General features: G+C 34.2%; 2 protein-coding genes across 2 annotated transcripts; one reads left to right on the top strand and one right to left on the bottom strand.

Moving 5' to 3' along the window:
- The first annotated feature begins 1,958 nt into the window (after window positions 1-1,958).
- On the top strand, window positions 1,959-9,228 carry LOC128180297 (uncharacterized). The gene is made up of 7 exons (XM_052848276.1): window positions 1,959-2,080; window positions 2,267-2,316; window positions 2,410-2,538; window positions 6,216-6,299; window positions 7,226-7,304; window positions 7,404-7,435; window positions 7,523-9,228. Exons 1-7 carry the CDS (start codon window positions 1,965-1,967, stop codon window positions 8,068-8,070), a joined length of 1,038 nt encoding a protein of 345 aa, XP_052704236.1. The 5' UTR covers window positions 1,959-1,964; the 3' UTR covers window positions 8,071-9,228.
- Window positions 9,229-13,389: 4,161 nt separating this feature from the next.
- Window positions 13,390-15,869, bottom strand: LOC128182227 (uncharacterized). Its single transcript, XM_052850824.1, has 3 exons — window positions 15,184-15,869; window positions 13,809-15,052; window positions 13,390-13,637 (listed from the first exon to the last, which is right to left on the bottom strand). The coding sequence occupies exons 1-3, from the start codon at window positions 15,867-15,869 to the stop codon at window positions 13,390-13,392; spliced, it is 2,178 nt and encodes a 725-aa protein (XP_052706784.1).
- Window positions 15,870-21,462: the final 5,593 nt, after the last annotated feature.

Raw genomic sequence — 21,462 nt, forward strand, 5'->3', positions numbered from 1 at the left:
CGTGCCGATCAGCAAAGAATATGTACATTTGTTTACCCACGGATTTCGCAACCTTTGCCTTTTTAGGTGCTGGTGAACCCCGGTGTTTCCAAATGCTGGATTCTGTTTTTGTTTCTGGATCAAAATGATGCAGTCAAGTCTCGTCCGTAGTAATGATTCTGTCAAGCCACTTCTCTCCTCCTCTTTTGAAATTCTGTATGAAAGCCTTACTTATCTGCATTCGTCTTTTTTGTGCTCATCGGATAAAAGTCTGGACACCCATCTTGCGCAAACACGACTCATACAGAAGTCTTCAGTGAGGATATTAAAAACCGAAGATTTGCTAACATCACTTATTGACGCGACTTCTCTTAACGTCAGACGTCTGTCCTTCATAACAATGTCATGAATGCGGGATTTCGTTATATCGTCACAAAGCAAAGGCCTTCCACTTCTTTCAGCGTCTTTTAAATCGCAAACTCCATCCGAGAATCGTTTGTGTCACTTGTAGACTAGTGATCTTGATATATGTCGATGCCTTTTTGTGTTCTCCATCATTTGTTTCGTTTCGATTGGTGCTTTCCCCGAGTCTACGCAGAATTTAATGATGGCGCGCTGTTCCATGCGATCCGCCGACGTCGCTTTTTCTGGCGTTTTCAAAGACATGTTCTTGCCGTAAACTCCTTGAAATATCCTCTGCTCAAATAAAAACGGCTTTAAATGACGTATGAAAATGACGTTCACAATTCTGACTACGCCACAGTTGAATATTTTGACGTTTTTACCTGTATTAAAAATACTGTTAATATTCATATCTTATAACTCATTCTCGAAGTTTGGACAATTTTGACAATGGGCCGTTCGTGCTTTTCGCGACACTTTAATACAATAAAATTTAAGTTTGATTTTAATGAAAACATTCAAAACCACTTTAATCTGATTTGGAATTTCATGACAAATATTTTGGTATACAATACGCATATATAAACCCGTTTAAAATGACAAAAACTTTTTGGACAGCCCTCGTATATTAAAAGATATTATTTACATGTATTTATTCTTGATAACTACATTTATTTGTGATGGATATATTTGATTATCCAGGATAGCGGATGTTCAATCAAACACCATACTTGATTGATAAGATTTCAATTCTAAATTTAAACATTAGTCCAATAAAACACGGCCGTAGCGCAGTGGAGACAAAGGAAGGAAATGCCTCACATTTGAAACGACGAGCGATCTGTATATCTGTTTTTATCAAAATTGGCCCCACCCCCATGCTACGTTGTACGTACCTGGAATGCACAAACCTCCTTGCGAACAGAGTAATCTTAGACTTTCAAGTAGTTTCAAGTTGTTGTAATTACCGTTGTAACGTTAACATATAAGAAGCCAGTTGTTCCTTCTGTTTAACGTTCTGATCGACAGTAATAATGATTTAAAATGTTTGATAACTCTTCATTACATAATTCAGTAACCATAAACACTAAGCTAGCATCGCTGCTTCAATTATACGATACATTTTAACGCTTGAATCGCCAAAGGTAAACAATGAATTTATTGTTTAAATTTTGTTTTATTCCCTTTTTGATTTTTGTTTATACTCTGTTTGTCCTCAAGGTCATTCTACTGCCTAGCTCTAGAATAACTTTCCATTATTTCCTGTTCTACACGATACATGGCCGCGCAAAAATCGCATCAACCTTTAAGCTAATTAAACAATGAGCCGATATTTTGATTGTAAATTACTATTACCGTATTTAAAAGTAAAGCTTAGCTGGTAAATACCAGTAGTGAGTCACGTCTTTCGCTGGCATTTACGGATTTATCTCACTAGTTATCAATTTGCTAACAATTTAACCTCATTGAAATTAATTTTGTAAAAATGTCAAAATCCTTCCTTGTTTTAAATATATTTCCGTATTCATTCCAATAAATTACAGTGTATCAATATACATGTATAATTAAATATTTGAGGCGATATGTTGACACATGTTTGTTTTCGTAATCTTTGGAATTTTGTTTTGCTTATATTGCTGATTTTGAATTTTGGCATCAATGCACAAGCAGAAACTGGAAATTGCACATCTCCAGAATCGTAAGTCTATTTTTCTATTTGAGCACAAACATTTAGATTTATAGTTTTTGTATTTATCTCAAGGGTAGACATTCAACGAGAAATATATTTATATAATCTTTTTACAGTGACAAGATATGTGAAAGTCAATATCATTATCGCTTAGATTTACAAATCATATATGTATCAATTTCTATTGTTTTTCAGAAAGAAAGTTTGTTGTACTAATTATCACGATGTTAACGGTGTTTGTATGAGTAAGTTTATTTTCTTTAAATCAAATTCATACATATGAAATTAATGAATACAAGGCCATATATGACTCTGATTTGAAATTGTTTAATTTGTAGAATGTCCAGTCGGTTCATATGGTAAAAATTGTACGGAAACTTGTCCAGATGGGATGTATGGAGAGTTTTGTTTACAGCAATGTAATTGCACAATGAATCAACAATGCAATTTTATGTTTGGATGTTTAGGTAATATTTTTGTTTTTGGTTTCATTTCATAATTGTATCCAGTAAATTATGCATTTTATTCCTAATTGTAAGGGTCTATTACCGAATAAATCTTTAACAATATACAGTACAATGCAGTAACCACTTACAACCCATGTCTTGTATAGTTTGTTAAATAATACCGATATTTTTATGATATAAAAGACTTTAATAACATTTAGTGGCGAGTTTTGTCACAATCTATTTATACTGACCCTGAGACTGTCTACTGGGGCCTTGGCGATCCGATGAGGAATGACCTATGGTGCTGAATGTAGATGATTCAGGCTAACGTTGAGCGTCTCCCCTCCGCTGTTAGATGCAGGAGCGCATGGTACATCACTGGTCTTGCTCGCCGCCGAGGTAGCCTCGATAATCCTTCGGCTCGGCGTTATAATTCGTTTCGCCGGGTTCCCCCGTACGTTTTGGTTGCCTTTCTTGTGATTTTTAGGAAGCATTTTAGTAGATGGCGACCGATTTAAATTCTAAATGCTCTGAAATTTTTAAAGCTGCTCGTCTACCTTGTAACCGTCGTCTGATAAATCAGTATCTATTATAGGCTTAGTCGTATGAAACAATGAGTATATGCCAAGATCATAGTCTCATGGACAATTGAACAATGATGCAGAGTTGTTGCGCTTGTACAGGAATTAAAAGCATTTATCACCATAATGCAATAAAATTCACAGGAAAAAAACCCAGATTTCTTACGTAGATTTATAAAGGGGAATGTTGACATATGCATCTTTCTTCCATTCGAAAGTCAATCGGAATAACTCGCACAATTTTTTAACGTTATCATCCGGACTTCATAATGGCTAGTGCAATGCAAAATCCCCGTTGAATTTATATTTTTAGCTATGTATTGAAACCCGACAAGTTCGAGGGGGCGTTTCAAAAAGGAAATCTTGGTATTTTTTTCATACTATTAGATGAACATCGTCTGAATCAAGAGGAATTTATAAATATCGAAATGTTTTAGAAAATATGCGGCAAAAATATCATGGGACAGACTATAGGAGCCAACTAACTACCTACGGTTTCTTCCAATATTTTATAGATGTGTGTAACCTTGGGAACCTAATCCGGCTAGTTATAGTTTGGTGACAGTAGAGCCAGTTTTTCTCGAACTAGATAGTTATATTTCTGATGACGAAGTTGCACGTGTTTTCATTGGCTTAAAATGTGGCAAAGCCACAGGTCGTGATTATTTATTGAATAAGTATATTGTAAAATTTAAGGATACATACATACATACAATGTAATTATTACATTGTGCATGTGTGGTAATATCTTATAATGGCAGATGTGTCTGTGGACTGCAATAAAAATATTCACTCTGATTATCTATTTACATAAACGATTCGAAATTTATTCATATATTCTTTCACTCTAATTAACAAATTACAATTTAAGAATTGTTTAGTACCTGAATCAAGGTGTACAATTGTCAAAAATAATTTGGTTGCCAATGAAAATAGGAGATAAATTAAAGATCAAACAAAATATACAATTCTACAATCATGTCATTTATGACTATGCAATTGAACTAATATAAATTTCACTAAAATGGTCACAATGTTGATAAAAATTTGTTAATCTGTATTTATTGTTTAAGGATGCCGATTTGGGTTTTCTTACGGAAAAACTACAATAGCACAACTCTTTATGTTTTAACCATATGTAATTTAAACCAACTCTAGTTTATTTGGGAAGGTTCATGAAAATCGACCGTCTGGTCCTTTTTAGGGACCATCTCAAAATAGAGGTACATTTACTATAGGAATATAGAGGAAACTGTCATTTTCCGCACATCAAAGCAGTTAAAAAAAATACAACAATAGCTTTTTTTCTCAAATTGTTATATATGATTAGTAATATCATTTCCTACCTTATATGTAAAAAACACAAAATTCTACCGTCTGGTTTTTAGTGGGGGCCATCTCAAAATATTAAAATGCACCAAATTTTGCTATATATTTGGATCATCACGAATGATGATTGGTATTATGGATTCATTCCAAAAATAAGGAAAATGTCTTCGAGGATAGCATCATTCTGTATATAAAATTTCAACAGCGTACAATTTTTACTTTTTCTTTTATGTTATTTCTTATAACGTACTCCTACAAAGCTTCATTTTATCATAACGTCATAAAAGCGCAATGGCAATACTCCCCTACTGCACAACGTAAAAATCGTGTTAAAAATAAAAATTTCCTTTAACAATCTAATATTTTTATCTGTATTTTGTTTATTGTGTTCAATTTTATAAATGATATCGAAAAAAATTCATAAGAAAACGCAAAACGCATTTCTCATCGATTTTGTTAATTTCATTTACTTCCAAAGCCGCTTAGGATTTATTTGATGGTCTTTACAAATTTGTATCAGCTACTGCTGCGCCTCTTCAACGCTGAAAACGTCATTTTATTACCACTTAAGTTTTCAACTTGTCACAAAACGCGCTATAAAATATTTAAAAGTTTTGTTATAGCCAAAACATTTTCAGAGTAAATAGTAGAATTATTATCAAATATCGGTGTACATTTTATTTGAATTTTTTCATTCGAAAAGTACTTTTCCGCCCAATTTTCAATTCATTATGTTAAATTTAACTTTTTGTTTTTGACATTGCGCCGCATGTAGAATTTCTGATTTAACATGCTTTCATTTCACTAATTTAATCTCAAACAATATTCAATTTTTAAACATTATTTGAATGCAAATTTCTTGAACCCTTTGTGGCACAAATTTCATCTTCCTTTGTCTTCGATTAACTGAATAACGCCACTTGTCTACGCTTTTTTGGGACAACCCTCGTATAAATCAACTGCATTATATTAGGATGCGCAAAATCATGCGCAATGCAAACTAAAGTCGACCTCCTTAAAATGTCCCGGTAAGGCTTTTCGAATAGTCAACTAAAAATTAAGCACCAATCGTCGAATATCAGCGAGATCAATGGTTGCAGACCTCACAAATCTTTGTAAAGTTAACAACACTAAGGTCGGGTTTTTGTTTACACTTTGATTATTGAAAAGAAAATTCCAAGTCACAAAATTTGAGCTTATGATTTCACAAGGGAAATGTAATGATCAAGTGCTTCTTTCCAATAAAATAATTTGACATAGTGCTCTCTTTAAATCTTCGTTTAACTTTTCTCTAAATTATGATTCTCAAGAGCTATAATGTAAGAAACCATGAGTGCAAAGTCCTTTTCGTAAGAACATTTGATTTATAAAAATGATTTTAGATCAGGTTTGGTCATATATTTAATCTGCGTGAATGGGTTTTCTAAGCGATGCAATTAATCGAATTGTTTTACTTGAGTCACTTTTCTTTAACTTAATAATTTCTAACTTACTTTCGACATGATCCATTTTATGATGTGGGACTCATGTTGAGGTGTTTTTTTTTAAATATTCAAGAATTAAAATCGTTTTTTCAAAACATAAAGCAGGGTATGTTTTGATAGGGAGTATAAATTCCTTATACATTTTGTAAGAACGTTTCGTTAAACGTCATGACAGACTAACAAATGGTTTGAATACTTTTTCTTATCAATCTTTAGTCAATAGGTACGGTTTAAGTCATGCGGATGAATTCTTGCAAAATTATTAAAATATAAGTTTGAAAGTAATATTCAATAACTTCAGTTTTAGATTGTCAGGCGGGAAGATATGGAAAAAATTGCTCCGATGTTTGTCCTGATGGATTCTACAATTGGTTTTGTATATATGGTAAATATCAAACAAGTTTCAGTTATCAATCTTAATAAAACTGGCTTTATGTATCTATTATCCAAATGCTCTATAGGAAATCAAACTTTTAGGGCTTAAAGGGGCATTGTCACTATTTTTGTCAAATTTTATTATTCTTTTTTTTATTATTTGATGCTCTAGAAATGCACTTCTAATGATCAACGTATAAATCGTAGTTATACGCAAGATGCAGAGTCTTCAATGCTTTGTTATGTAAACAGGGCCCGTGCCCTGCTTTTTTTTTTTTTTATAATAGTTCAATAATCCGGTAAAAGTTCTTTTAAAAGCTGATTTTTTTCTCTTATCCGTTTTAAGCATAAATAAATAATTTCTTGCATTTGTCATATTCAATTTAGGTCTAAAACTGGAATTTTTGCTTTAACTTTCAAAACGTAAACAAAAATTTTGTTTGCATACCAGAGAATTGTGAGTTATCTATTTCACTTATAATACGACGAATGACACTGAAATTTTAGTTGAAAATTATATATACCTTAATGAAGCATTGTAATTATTAAAAGCGAGCGAAAATTAAATAGATGATTGATATCGGGACCATGCCCTTTCAAAGCTAGTTTAGGTTTAATATATAGTGATATACCAATTTACATGCAATGAAACTAGGCGGTGTTTAAATATTTTAATGGACATATAAGCAATTAACTAATTGTTTCAATTAGATTTTTGTCAGGTTGAAACATTTAGAGGGCGATATAATTACCGAACTAGTGACTGATTCTAATTTTATATTACTATAGTTATCATAGTCTATCGCCAAAGGATAGGCTAGGATAAATGGCAAATTACTCATGGTATATAAATTTCATCTAATTATGAAAGTCTTACAAAGTATATCATTTACTTCAATTATGTTTTATCATTTTTTTTCTCCTTACTCTTTAAAGAATCATACAGATACATGTTTTGGATAATTCCAATTTTACTTGGAACAGTAATTTTCATCATGGTTTGTGTTTGCCGAAGGTAAGACATATTATTTTATCTTAAATCCTACTATTCATACATAATATAATATAAAAGTGTAGATCAATACTAACGTAAATAAATTCAAATAATATATAGGTGCCGAAAGACCAAACCAAGAAACTTTGTTGGTAAGAACTCTTCGTAGAATGCTTAATTCATTATTATCATAAACTCTTCTGTTTCTTTTATAAAAAATGCATTATTTGTTTTTAAAGATATCCCAACGTACACGACTGAAAAGAATAATACTACTCATGATGACTACGATCACGTTGTATTTACATGGAATAGTAGCAATAACAATTCACTGGAGAGAAGTAAAATTAGAAAATCAGCTTCGGAGATTGAGACAGGAGAAGCAGGGATGTCCGACGAAAATAATGAAGCTGGGGTTTACAATACACTAAATCTGCGTGTTTTTGATTATGAGGAACCAATCAAACACCAGCCTCTTAAAAGATCCAAGTCTGAAAACTCTTCCTTGTATGTTAAATGTTCGATTCCTCTTGAACCTTCAGCTTTCGACTCTGAACGAGTGTTAAATTGTAACAGGGTTTCGTCTCTAAGACTTACAACAAGCACTGACAGAAATAATTTTGTAAAAGGTGGAAAGGGTATTACTAAAACTCATGAGAATGACGAACCTTTTTTAGATTTTAATGTGCATGATTTGGCAACCCTTCCAGGTAAAAGCAATGCGTCTCAACGACAATTGTTTCTTAACGAATTGTCATCTCAGCTTTTAAATTTAAAGAAAAATTAGGATAACTACGTTCTTCGATTTGGAAAATGATTTTATGGTTTTAAAACTCTTCGGGATACAAGTGTTGCATACAAGCTCAAACTTCATTATTCCTTTCAGATGTAGAATTTTTGCTACATTTTTCTTAAAGAATGAAAACTATGTATCAATTTTTGAGAGAAACTAACTTGTATTAATAAAAACGTGAGACCCAGCTGCTTTATTTAAATTAAGGACCTAAGAATCATTGCACTACAGAGATAAACACTCCAAATGATATGAAAATTGTTTGAAATCACAATCCTCTAACGCGTTGTAATTATAAGTAAAAGTAATAGGGTGTCTATGATCCATATGGTACAAAGTGATAATCGTCATTATTTTATTTTTTAGTATTTGTGTTAATAAACTATAAACCTTTTTTTTGTTCATTTATATTAAACGGGGTATTTGGATGTGTTGATATTTAACATGTTGCATGATATTAGGAGAAACGTATTTTTTTCCAGAAATACAGGACGTATTCTTTCAAATTCTTAAACAAAGAACTAATGACACATTTGTTTCTTAAGTAAATCAAATCAAGCACATTTTGTGTTACATGTACTTCCTTATATGTTGGCGGTTTCAAAATGATACGATTAAGTATCTTAATTTCAAACAGCTGGCTGATTAAAATGTGATATTTTGTAATTTGGTTTGCAGAGCAATATAATTAGCACCAGTTTTAATATAATTTATATCAAACTTTCCAATGTCTAAAATAATGATAATAAGATATGTCTAAACATCAAACGATTTGAAAAAAATAGATCTACACCATAAACATTGAACTTAAGGTTAAGTAACTAACAGAATGATCATACATGACCTAAGGTATACTTGAAAATTTCTAAACAAGAGATATTTTTATTTATCAAATGTTGTTAAGGTAAATCCCCCTGGTAAACATGGATTGTTTATAAATTTATAAAGGAAATAGAGATAAACTGTACAGCTATGTAAATGCCAATTTACCGGAACAAAAGCACTAACGCTGCATTTAGAATTTTGTGAGAAACTGCATCTTATAAAAATATTGAACTGAGCTTATGAACGATATCTCCATGCATTACGATTTTCCCTTTCCTTATGGTTTACAGCTGCTATTTTAGTGTTTTACTTTCTGTAATTAAATATGTTATTCATGTTTTTGTTGTTATTTTTACATACTATTTATGTAAATGTATTACAGAGAGCAGACATGTAATATTGAACGATGTCTACATCAAAAGAACGCATATTTGTATAAATAGTTTGAGGCGCAAACGTAGAATATATATGACATGCGTTGCTTGGTGAGTAAGAGGAAAGTTTTCATTTACCAAAAGAAAATGTAATCAAAAAAGGAAATTCATGAGTCAAAAAATTATCTCTGTGGCATTTGAAAAAAAGGAGGAAAAAGGAGCAAAAAGTATCTTAATTGCGACAAAATGAATGTTAAAAATGGGCATAATTCTTCTATTAATAACAACCAATCTCTTAACTGCAACTTTATTAACATTTAGTCTTTTTTCATATTTACTAAGGACAAAGTCGATAACATAGGCAGGGGTCATTTCATTTTCTTGTATCTCCATAGGATAATGAGGATGCCTCCTTTTTACAAACATAAAATATAGTTAGTGCATGTTTGTCTATTGTCTTCTTTTAATGGAAGTTGTATATTCATACATGTATTTTAAGCTTATGTTGAAAGGCGATCATTAGACAAACATGGCTCATTGTTAAACAGACAAAATCTGTCTCTTCTTGCGTTTGTGTTCTTTGTTGTAAACTGTATACTTTGACATGTTGAATATTTTGATTCACTTCGTGATTTCTCACTCCAGGTCACGTGACGAGTAAGGTAGCTTAAGGTATTCTACTAGGCGGTATTATTTATCCATACATGTACCTATTTCAATTCATTCCAGTGGAGAGGCAATTACTTGATTTCTCTGAGATATCTTGAGATTATCGGTTGAGTGCGTTACTGGTCAATCTGCTTGTTTAATCTTTCCGAACACGTCAATTGATGACTCTAGTAACTGGTTTACAATCACCAATGGCTACTTGTGCTGGCCGATATTATCTGATATTTTTTTTAAAATGGTAACCTGGAGAGAGAGAGAGAGAGAGAGAGAGAGAGAGAGAGAGAGAGAACCCCTCCATGCATTGGTTTAAGTCTTGTCATCAACCAAGGGCAGATAAGTTTAAGAAACAACAACTTACTTTAATGCTTTAATACTTTAAATAATTATGACAATAGATTTTGTTTGGTTTTTACGAAACTTTATAAAAAATGATTTGAAGTAATATTGAGCGAGGAATAAACGGAACAATAGTGATGGAAAATGGGTCTATAATCATTTTGGCGACCAGTGACTTTAATGAAGCATTGGGTGATAAGAACATTTTCTCACTTGTCAATAAATTCATTACCCCGGTACAAAAAATCATACATATGATTAGGCAGAGGTTGTAGGTTTGTTTACATGTCAAATCCATCAACACGAGTTTCTTACAACTGTCTTTATTCTGGAAATTGTAACAATCGAAAATCGCAAATAATACGTTGGTAATGAATATATATCATAGTATATTGTATATTAATCTATGGAACGCTGGCACCATGTCCATCGTGCCTTGGCTGATCAAAGTAACGTGCTGGGGTTATTTCAACTTGGCTGATCAATGAAGCTTGCTGGAGATATTTCGACTTAATAATGACTAATGTGGTAAAACTTCCTTATGCTTAGTTCCCACTGTCGTGCGATCTGTTATAAACACCAGGATAGACAAATAGTAGTTTGTTGTGGAAGTTATCTAAACTTTTAGGATAGAATACAAGGTGATAAATACATCCTTATTTGGTTCGTTAATCTTTGATACGTTAATAAGGTCACGAAAGAAATAGTTCAGGTGACGCAATATATGATGATTCTATTGCCTGTTTCGATACGATAACATGCGTTATCATAAGACTGTCTAGATAGAATTTTCGATTGGAGCTTGATTTGAATCTTCGACGATTTAGCGACACAAGTCCTATATTTGACACGCTTGTGTACGTGCAGATACGTCTGTATGCGTTATGATACGTTTAGTGCAAACTGATGGTCATATTTTTTTTGCGATAGAGCATGATTATGAAGAAGATTCTGTTAACGAATAGAAGGTTCTCCCAATTTAGCCAAAATTTGACCACGACTAATACATATATAGTATTTATTTAGCCTGACAGACAATATTAACACATTGCGACGGAACCGAGGGCAGCGTGGTGCTTTTTTTCTCCAAGGTTAATACAAAGACCTTACCTATAATTCAAACCAACTGTTTTCATAAGTATTTTTTTTTAAATGTTTATGTTATGTAATGTTATGAACTGCTTCATATTGTATCTCAACAGCCAATTCGTTTCCGTTTCTTTATTAATCAAATGTAGGAAAAGATTGACTACAATAAAAGGTAAAATTACGAAACTTACTATGATGTACACGTATAAATCTGACAGAAATTTCCATTATAATAATAATAATGCCTGACCTGATGATATATTATATAATAAACAAGCAATGTACGAAAATATTAGACTTATATTAGAAAATTTAGACTTGACCGATGTTCCATACCCTTCATTTTGTTTACATATTGAAACTTGTTTAAACGACAAAAATACACTATGGGGGGAAACGCAAAAAGTTATTACTGTGTATAACAACAATGCAAATGGTAATTACCGTGATTATTTTCTGATGCATCAATTAGTATTCAACAACAGTTCAAACTTCACTACGCCGTAGTCTACAGTTCTTACAAGTATGGCGGCCTTGCATCACATAACGAAAATAATATGTCCGGACGAAATTGGGAAAAATGAAAAACCTGTTCTGATAAATTTGGAAAATAAATTTGGAAACCATAAAATCAATTTTATATACCGGCCCCTAAAATATGGTCCTACCTAGAACATATTTTACAATTTTGCATACAAAGCAACTTAGTCTTTCTCATCTGACTCCAACACGAGACAAACTTTGGCTATTGGGCGCGTAAGAATACTGGACACAGTTTTCACTTTGACAACACGCACGATACCATGTACATCCTTCTGAACCTCCAGAATTCGACCAAGATTCCAATGATTCCTCGGTCCATTTTCGACAATGAGAACCAAGTCACCTTCTTAGCATTGCGACCTTGCTTCAGCCACGTCTGTCTACTCTGAAGAAGAGGTAGGTACTCCTTAATCCATCTGCGCCAAAAAATGTCTGCAAGGTACTGGATCTGTCGCCATCTACGGCGTACATAGTTGTCTCTTTGTGAAAAAGTTCCAGGTGGTAATGTTTCTCCGGATTTGAGAAGTAGCAAATGGTTTGGTGTTAAAACACTCAGATCACTTGGATTATCTGATGTAGGCGTCAAAGGTCTTCCATTGAGAATAGCTTCAACTTCACAGAACAACATTGCGAGTCCTTCATCGTCGAGATGGATAGTTTCTTCATGTAGAACAAAAAATAGCACCTTTCTAACAGATCTGATGAGCCGCCCCCAGACACCTCCAAAATGTGACGCTGATGGTGGATTGAATGTCCAATCTATCCCTGACTGCAGTAAGTGAGAATGAATCTGGTTTATGTTCCATGTTTTGAGAGCTTCTTTTAGTTCTTTCTCAGCACCCACAAGGTTTGTACCATTGTCCGACCTGATAAATTTTGGTTTTCCTCTCCGTGCAATGAATCGGCGAATAGCATTAATACATGAATCTGTATCCAAGGAGAATGAAACTTCAAGATGAATTGCTCGGGTGTTAAGACAAGTGAACATCACACCATAGCGTTTTACCATACTCCTTCCTCTCTTCAACTCAAATGGTCCAAAGTAGTCCATGCCTACATAAGTAAAAGGCGGATCATCTGTTTTAAGCCTTTCAGCGGGTAAATTAGCCATCTTCTGCTGCATTGGAGGAGACTGGTATCTTCTGCATATAACACATTTCGAGATAAGCGATTTCAATAGAGAAGAAACACCAGGAATCCAAAACTTCTCTCGAATCACAGCTAAAGTGGAATTCTTGCCCAGATGTCCTGTAAATCTGTGGGCATCTAACACAATCAACTTTGCCAGTCTGGAATTTTTTGGGACAATCATTTGATGCTTTGCGGTAAAGGGTACATTTAGCTTTTCTAGTCTTCCTCCCACCTTTAAGACTCCTTCATGTAGAAACGGATCTAATCTGGAAAGCTGCGAAGACCTTTTGACATGTCCGTGTTTGGCTACAAGATCTTTCAATTCGTTAGCGTAATATCGCCTCTGCTAATATGCAATAAGTTCTCTTTCTGCTCTATCAAGGATGTCAGCATTGAGGTATGGAATGTTCTTTACTAATCTAGGCTTCTTTAATCTATCTTCACTCCTCATGTTTTCATTCTGCTTGATCTTTTCTTCAGGAATCCCAGAGTTCATCATTTTCTCATGTCTTTTTCTCTTCTGAATGACTGTTTTCCGCAGGTTATTCTTGGCTGTCAGGAACCATCCAACAGCAACTTTCATTCTTTTCCAGTCTGAGAAATGTTCCAGAATTTTTTCAACACCTTCTACTGGAGATTGTATGAGAGCAGTGTTGGCACATTTTTTCACTTCCACATCATTCGTCGCCAGAGTGGTATCAATTTCATGTTCCGCAGGCCAGGTAGATTCTTGTTTCCAGAGAAATTCGGGTCCATGGAACTAACGCTGATTATCGATAAATTTAACAACTGACGAAACCCCTTTAGATGCACAGTCGGCTGGGTTCTCTTTTGTGTTGACATAATGCCATTGGTCAAAGTTTGTAGCGGCATGAATGATGGCAAGCCTGTTTGCAACAAAGGTTTGGAATCGAGTCTTTGTGTTAGCTATATAACGAAGCACTGACATACTGTCAGTCCAGAAGTGTATCTTTTCTATAGGATAGTCTAGTTGGTCATCAACTAATTTGCTTAACTTCACAGCTAGAGTAGCAGCTGCAAGCTCCATTCTAGGGATTGTCATCGACTTAAGTGGTGTGACTCTTGATTTTCCCATCACAAATGAACAATGTACTACCTTATTCTCATCAGTAATTCGCAGATATATGACAACTCCCATACCAAGTTCACTCGCGTCTGCAAAACAATGTAACTGGTACGACGCCAAGTGTCCAAAATTCTTTGGTTTGTAACATCTTTCAATCCTTACATCTTCTAATTGTTTTACTTGTGTAAGCCAGCTGTTCCAGTTTCTCAACACAGTTTCATCAATTTTCTCGTCCCATCCTATGCCATTTCTACACAGCTGTTGCAGCAAAGATTTAGCCGTCATAACAAATGGTGATGCAATGCCGAGAGGATGGTATATTGAACTCGTCACAGATAGAATTCCTCGTCTTGTCGTTGGTTGGTCCTTTATTCCTAGTTGAAATCCCAAGGAATCACTCTCAACAAACCAATACACCCCCAGGGCACGCTCTATCAATGTTTCACCATTTAGACTCAACTTCTTGATGTCATCAGCTCTATCATCTTCTGGAACTGACTTTAAAACCTCTGCACAGTTACTAATCCACTTTGTTAAACGAAATCCTCCCTTTTTACAGAGGTCTATCAAGTCCTTAATAAGAGATATGGCTTCCTCTTCAGTGTCAACTGATGCTAAGCAGTCGTCAACATACATGTTTCTGATTATGACATTTTGTACACATTGATCATATTCTTTGCCATATTCTTTGACGGTCTTTTGCAATGCATAATTACAGCATGCCGGTGAAGACGTAGCCCCAAAAATGTGCACTCTCATCCTGTAATGATTAGGTTCAGCGTCCAGATTTCCATCTTTCCACCAAAGGAATCGCATGCAATCTCTATCCTTCTCTGGTACGATAACTTGATGGAACATGGCCTCTATGTCACCTTGTACTGCGATACGTTCCTGTCGAAATCTCAAAAGTACACCCAAGAGGCTATTGGTTAGGTCAGGTCCTTGTAGTAATTTACTACTTAGAGACACACCCATAAAAACTGCTGAACAATCAAAAACTACTCTTATCTTTCCTGGCTTCTTTCATGGTATACACCGTGATGAGGAAGATACCATACTCGCCCGTCATCCCTCTTTAGCTGCATCTCAGGAACTGCTTCTGCGAAACCCTTTTCAAACAGTTTGTTCATAAAGCTGATATAATCATTTCTAAATTGGGGATTTTTCAACATCTTCTTCTTCAAACTTTCAAGTCGTTGCTGTCCTTGAATCATATTATTTGGTAGATTCACAGAATTCTCTCTGAATGGTAGTCCTATGGAATAATGACTATTTTCTTGACTGATAGACCCTTCTACCTGACTCAGAAACTTCTTATCTTCCACTGAACGTTCTCTTTTGTCTTCTATCGCACGTTCTGGAAAATCAGAGTTTATTGATGCCTTAACTAATTCTTCTAGTTTCTTGTCACATTCACAATACTGTTCAATTGTCACTCTGTTCACATCACATGTTCTAGTTTCTCCATCCCTGAGTACGTTCCATACGATCCATCCTAACCGCGTCTTAGTAGCGTGAGGGGAACCGCTAGGCCCAGTTACCACATCATATGGAGCGAAAGCATCTGGAACATTGCTACCTAAGAGGAGGCCAATCTCAGCATTAACATCTGTAAGTGTTACATGCGATAAATGGGGCCATCTTGATATTTCCTTCTTAGTTGGGATATGGTCATGGTTGACCGGCATCTTGTCTTTAGTGTAGACTTTAGGAAGATCAATGAATTCTGTCATGCTCATGTCGCTGATCTGCAGACCCTTAACTGAGTGAGATTACAGTTGGTAGGCTTCTCCCATTGTGTTCAAAGTGATGTTACATCTCTTGCCACTTGCTCCGAGTTGCCGCATTAGGTTTTCAGTGCAAAAGGAGACACTACTGCCCGAGTCGAAAAATGCATATGTTACAACACTATGGCTTTTGTCCTTCAATTTTATTCTTACCGGGATTATAGCCATGGCACATGTTTGATCACCGGCCCCAGTATCACAACAAGCACTAATACTTGAATTCTCTGCAAAGCAATTAGCAGCAGACTGCTTTATTTTCGGAACTGCAAGTGAAGAGTCACCAGCCTCGCTCTTATGATTTGACACGTTTACTGAGGATTTCGTTGGATCATGAAGAATTGTAGGGTGAAAACGTCCGCATAATGAACACTTCAGTCTGTTTCTACACTTCATACTCATGTGTCCTTTTTTCAAGCATCCATAACACAGTCCTTTACTCTTCATAAAGCTGTATCTTTCCTGGAGACTTATCCCTATGAATTTCTTGCAGTCACTGAGTAGATGAGAAGAATTTTCGCAATAAACACATTTCACGTTTAAGTCTGTTGGTTTAGATGTGTCATTTATAATGTCCGTTGACAGTACAACTTTCTTCTGTGGTTTATAATTGCTCTGTCGAGATTCGTTAACTGATATGTTTCCATAGGTTGGATCGTTGGATTTTTTAGCTTCATTTTTTATGAAAGTCACAAAGTCTGAAAATGCCACTCTTTTCTTTGCATCCCTTTTCTTCAAGACGACGCTTCCCCATCTGTCATGCATGTATATTGGTAATTTCAACATTAATCTTTTCATGTTTTCCTGATAGTCTAAAACTTTGATGCTATCCATACTCTCTGCAGCATTTTGACATTCTACCAAGAATAAGGAAAACTCATCCAACATCTTTGAGTCTTTCACTTGAGGCCATTCGAGAGCTTTCTTAATAAAGGTTGTGACGATTAGTTCATCGTCGCCGTACCTTTCTTCAAGTTGGTTCATTGCTGCTTTGTATGCCCTCTTGCCGTCCATATGGCTGAAGCCGGATACGACGCTACCTGCCTCCCCATGTGTCATTTGTTCCAGATAGTTCATTCGTTCATCATCGTCTTTAGTGTTTATAACTACTTTAGCATGGAACCGTCTAATAAATCTTCTATATTCCAGTGGGTCTCCGCCGAACCTTTTTATTTCTGGTAAGGGTCTTCGCAAATAGTTAACAACATCTTGTTGCTTTGTTTCCTTATCAGTGCTGTGGGATCTTGGAACAAAGGCGTTGGCATTTGGATCCAGAGAGCATGATATCTGTGACCCGATTTCTTGTTGAAACTTAGGCGTTCGTGGCGAAGGTTTCGGAATTAATTGTCTAGGACAACCAACACTATCTTCCTTATTCTCAATAAAATCAAACCGATTTAAAAACTGTTCTTCAGGAATATTTTCATATTTTTGTAGCACTTCACTTTTAGCGTGTGATACTGCAATACCTGTGTCGATATCCAGCTCCTCTTCATCTAGTTTCAGTTGCAGCTTAGCCATCTCGAGTTGCTTTTTTCTCTTCAGGACAGATTTACGAGCTTCTAATTCTGCTAACTTTGTTTCTACTTTAATTCTTTGTGAAGAAATGTTTGATGCATTAGAAGTGAATGATGTCGCATGACTATTAACTTTAATGATCTTGCTCTTTGTCTCTTCCATGCGAGAAAAGTAATCTTCGACTTCCTTCTTAAAGTTAATCAGGAATATATCTAAGTCTTAGTGATCTGCAAACATTTCACTCTTTTCCCTTTCATCTATTTGCGTTGCAAGTTCATCAAAATAATTGAGGAAACGTTCATATGTATTCAACCATGCACTGTATTGTTTTCTAACATCTTCAGTGTCACTTTTATTTTCGAACATCAAGGTCTTTATTTGTGAACCTAATGTTTTCAACTTTCTAAACGTGCTATAATATTGTTCTAATTTATATGACTTTCCACGTTCTGTAAGTTTTCTGTTTCTTGAGGGTCGTGATTCTCCAGCATCAAGTTCTGTGGCATCTGCCAATGGCTTCTGGCCATCTTCTTCGGACTCCTTGGCTGCCATGTCGGAAGTATTCACGTCAATGTTGTAATGTTATGAACTGCTTCATATTGTATCTCAACAGCCAATTCGTTTCTTTTTCTTTATTAATCAAATGTAAGAAAAGATTGACTACAATAAAAGGTAAAATTACGAAACTTACTATGATGTACACGTATAAATCTGACAGAAATTTCCATTTTAATAATAATAATGCCTGACCTGATGATATATTATATAATAAACAAGCAATGTACGAAAATAATAGAGTAGAAAATTTAGACTTGACCGATGTTCCATACCCTTCATTTTGTTTACATATTGAAACTTGTTTAAACGACAAAAATACACTATGGGGGGAAACGCAAAAAGTTATTACTGTGTATAACAACAATGCAAATGGTAATTACCGTGATTATTTTCTGATACATCTATTATTATTCAACAAACAGTTCAAACTTCACTACGCCGTAGTCTACAGTTCTTACAAGTATGGCGGCCTTGCATCACATAACGAAAATAATATGTCCGGACGAAATTGGGAAAAATGAAAAACCTGTTCTGATGAATTTGGAAAATAAATTTGGAAACCATAAAATCAATTTTATATGTTATATTGTTAATATGGCTTGGACTATCAAGAACATAACACAGTTTTTAGTAAATGAAACCGATTAAAGAGGAAGCGTGGTGCTCTTTTTCTCCAAGGTTAATACATAGACCTTATCTATAATCAAACCAACTGGTTTCATAAGTATTTTTTTAAAATGTTTATGTAATATTGTTAATATGCCTTGGACTATCAAGAACATAACCCAGTTTTTAGTAAATGAAACCGACTAAAGAGGAAGTCTTTACAATTGTGAGATCATCTGATATTGGATGCCAGATCAAACAGAGCACGAAATGGGACCTCCCCTGCCCACAACTAAAACGTGTAATTTCTATACAACATATGCATACAACAAAATATTGTTTAAACAAACCAAGAGGCCAAGGGGTCTCATCTGAGCAACAATAGCCATAACTCTGATTAAATCAGCATTACTATCAAAATAAAAATATCTAGACAACTTCGTACAGTAGATCTTGCTCAAAAAGTGAAAACAAACCTGTTAATTCATATCCACTCATTTTTATGGTAAACACTAAGCCCCTTTTGTAGGTTTTGTATTTGAAAGACCATTTTCTCGATTTCTATATACCCCCTCCCACTTCGTAGCCCGAGTTTTCTTATTTCTTTAGGAATCGTCGGTTGATAAACTTTAATCTGTACAAAAGTCTACTTTTTAGACTAAATGCTTTTCTAGAATATTTTAAAAGTGTTTTCTCTATATTTTCCAATGAAAAAAAATTGACCCAGCCCCAATGTGACTTCATCATAGCCTGCGGATCATGATTTGCACAATCTTGACTCTACACTCCATGAGGATTTTCTCCTTATATTCCTATGTAAAATTTATTCTACAATTGTGGCCCATCCTACTCTCGGTGTACATTATTTTCAGAAACTTGACTCTTTACTACCTAAGGATGCTTCAACACAGATTTGCGCTTTTCTTGCCAAATAAATTTTGAGAAGATTTTTAAAGATTTTCTCTATATATTCCTTATAATTGATACCCCCATTGTGGCCCCACCCTACCCATGGGAACTATAATTTGAACAAATTTGAATCTACACTACCCGAGGATGCTTTCACACAAGTGTAACCTTTAAGACCAAATTGTTTTTATAAAGAAGATTTTTATAGACTTCTTCTACTTCTTCCCATGCAAAATTCATCTCAAAATTGTCGCCTCATCCTTCCCACGGGGACTATGTTTCGCAAAAAAATTCGTCCCTCAATTGCGGCCCATCCTTTAACAGGTGTCTATGATTTAAGAAACTAGACTCTGTACTACCTGAGGATGCTTCAAGACAGATTTGAGCTTTTCTAGAATAAAAGTTTTCAAAATAAGATTGTGTGCATCAAACCATCGTCTCCCTGAAAGAGACAGGCAGATGGTATAGTATCTCTCAAAATAAGAGAGAAGGTTTATTGTGTAACAAAGAAATCATCGGTGATGATTTTTATTTTTTTTAAATGTACGGCGAGAGAAGACATTCGGGGAAAAGGAACACGAAATATTGTAGAATAAAGACAATTTTTTAAAAGTTGTCTGAACTAATGTCAAATCATTAATCTATATATACGATTAAATTCAAATTTTTTCCATTCTTTATGTTCGCTGTAGTTGTTGTCCTGATATGATCTTTTATATCAAATTCTTACATAAATGTTAATTCTGTATTAAGTATTTATTCGTTCCACTCAACCAAACATAAATAATTTACAATAAAATGATTATACAAAATAAAACAAGACATTTAAATGATATGCCAAATTAATATACATCAAAAGCAAAGAAGGGTGGATGAGAATTGATTGAGTTAACTGCGCTGAAGAGAACCTTCGAATGGCTATATGATTTTAGCGCTACAAGGTGACCAACAACTAACCATTAGATTACTTGTGTAAATAAACAGACACGTATTATTCGAACCTTTAATAAATACATATATCCCTCTTATACTACATGTATCATTTTCCGGTATGACAAAGACCTTATTAAACCTCTGACAATTTGTTGTTTTGTTTATTTTGTATATGTGTTCCTCTTGTAGCAAAATATTTGAGTGAATAAACTGAACTTTAGCTTGGCAATTACAAAGCTCATTTTTTTCCGGTTCATGTCTGGATGTTTAGGACTTATTTCTGCTTATAATTAAATAATTAACGCTTTCAGAAAATTAAATAACATCCTATTGGAATAATAAACTGAGTAAAATGTTTGTAAAAAACTTTTGATCGTTCTTTCCTGATTTACTGCTGATGATAACATAACTGACTGTGGTCAATAGCGAAAAAATGTGTTTTCTAAATACTGATTTAACGAGATAACTATTTCATTAAGCTCAAATATCCAGTATTTAACAAGTCTTTTAGTTCTTAATATGTTGATTAACGTTCTTATATAAAGCTTAGACGGTGTTGTTAATATCCATAACTTAAAAACAAATTTACCATCCCAATTTTTTTTATTGTATTAAGTCGTTTCAAAAGTTCTTAAATCTTCTTTTTGAATATCATGCAAATTCTTGGAAAAGCACCTTATTTACACACATTTTTAAAATAATTTTTTATTTCTGCCTTTGAGATTTTTTATTCTGTCGAATGGTGGTATATGAAATTATTGTACACATGTTGACCTTTTGGTTTGTCTAGGGTTTATGAAAGTAGAATTTTTTAACATGCAAGATCCCTCTTAAATTCACATGTGCATTATGCATATTAGCGTAGAAAAATTAGTTATTGATTTTAAGAAATGAAATGAAAAGGGTAATGGTAGCAACGGTACTAATGAGCTATATGCAATCGGGACGATATACATTTCTACATATATATTTATATTTAGAATTCGGTCATAATCAAAATGTATCCTCTGTCATCAAGTTTGTT

Source organism: Crassostrea angulata, chromosome 4 (genome assembly GCF_025612915.1).
Source record: "Crassostrea angulata isolate pt1a10 chromosome 4, ASM2561291v2, whole genome shotgun sequence".
Taxonomy (NCBI): domain Eukaryota; kingdom Metazoa; phylum Mollusca; class Bivalvia; order Ostreida; family Ostreidae; genus Magallana; species Magallana angulata.

Excerpts from the sequence above, each read along its gene's own strand:
- LOC128180297 (XM_052848276.1), top strand. The coding sequence starts at position 1,965 with ATGTTGACACATGTTTGTTTTCGTAATCTTTGGAATTTTGTTTTGCTT. Across the intron at positions 6,300-7,225 it reads CAATTGGTTTTGTATATATG|AATCATACAGATACATGTTT; the intron begins GTAAATATCAAA and ends TACTCTTTAAAG. Across the intron at positions 7,436-7,522 it reads CAAACCAAGAAACTTTGTTG|ATATCCCAACGTACACGACT; the intron begins GTAAGAACTCTT and ends TTGTTTTTAAAG.
- LOC128182227 (XM_052850824.1), bottom strand. The coding sequence starts at position 15,869 with ATGAGCATGACAGAATTCATTGATCTTCCTAAAGTCTACACTAAAGAC. Across the intron at positions 15,053-15,183 it reads AGGGATGACGGGCGAGTATG|CCTCTTGGGTGTACTTTTGA; the intron begins GTATCTTCCTCA and ends CCTAACCAATAG. Across the intron at positions 13,638-13,808 it reads TAAATTTATCGATAATCAGC|ACTGGAAAAGAATGAAAGTT; the intron begins GTTAGTTCCATG and ends AACATTTCTCAG.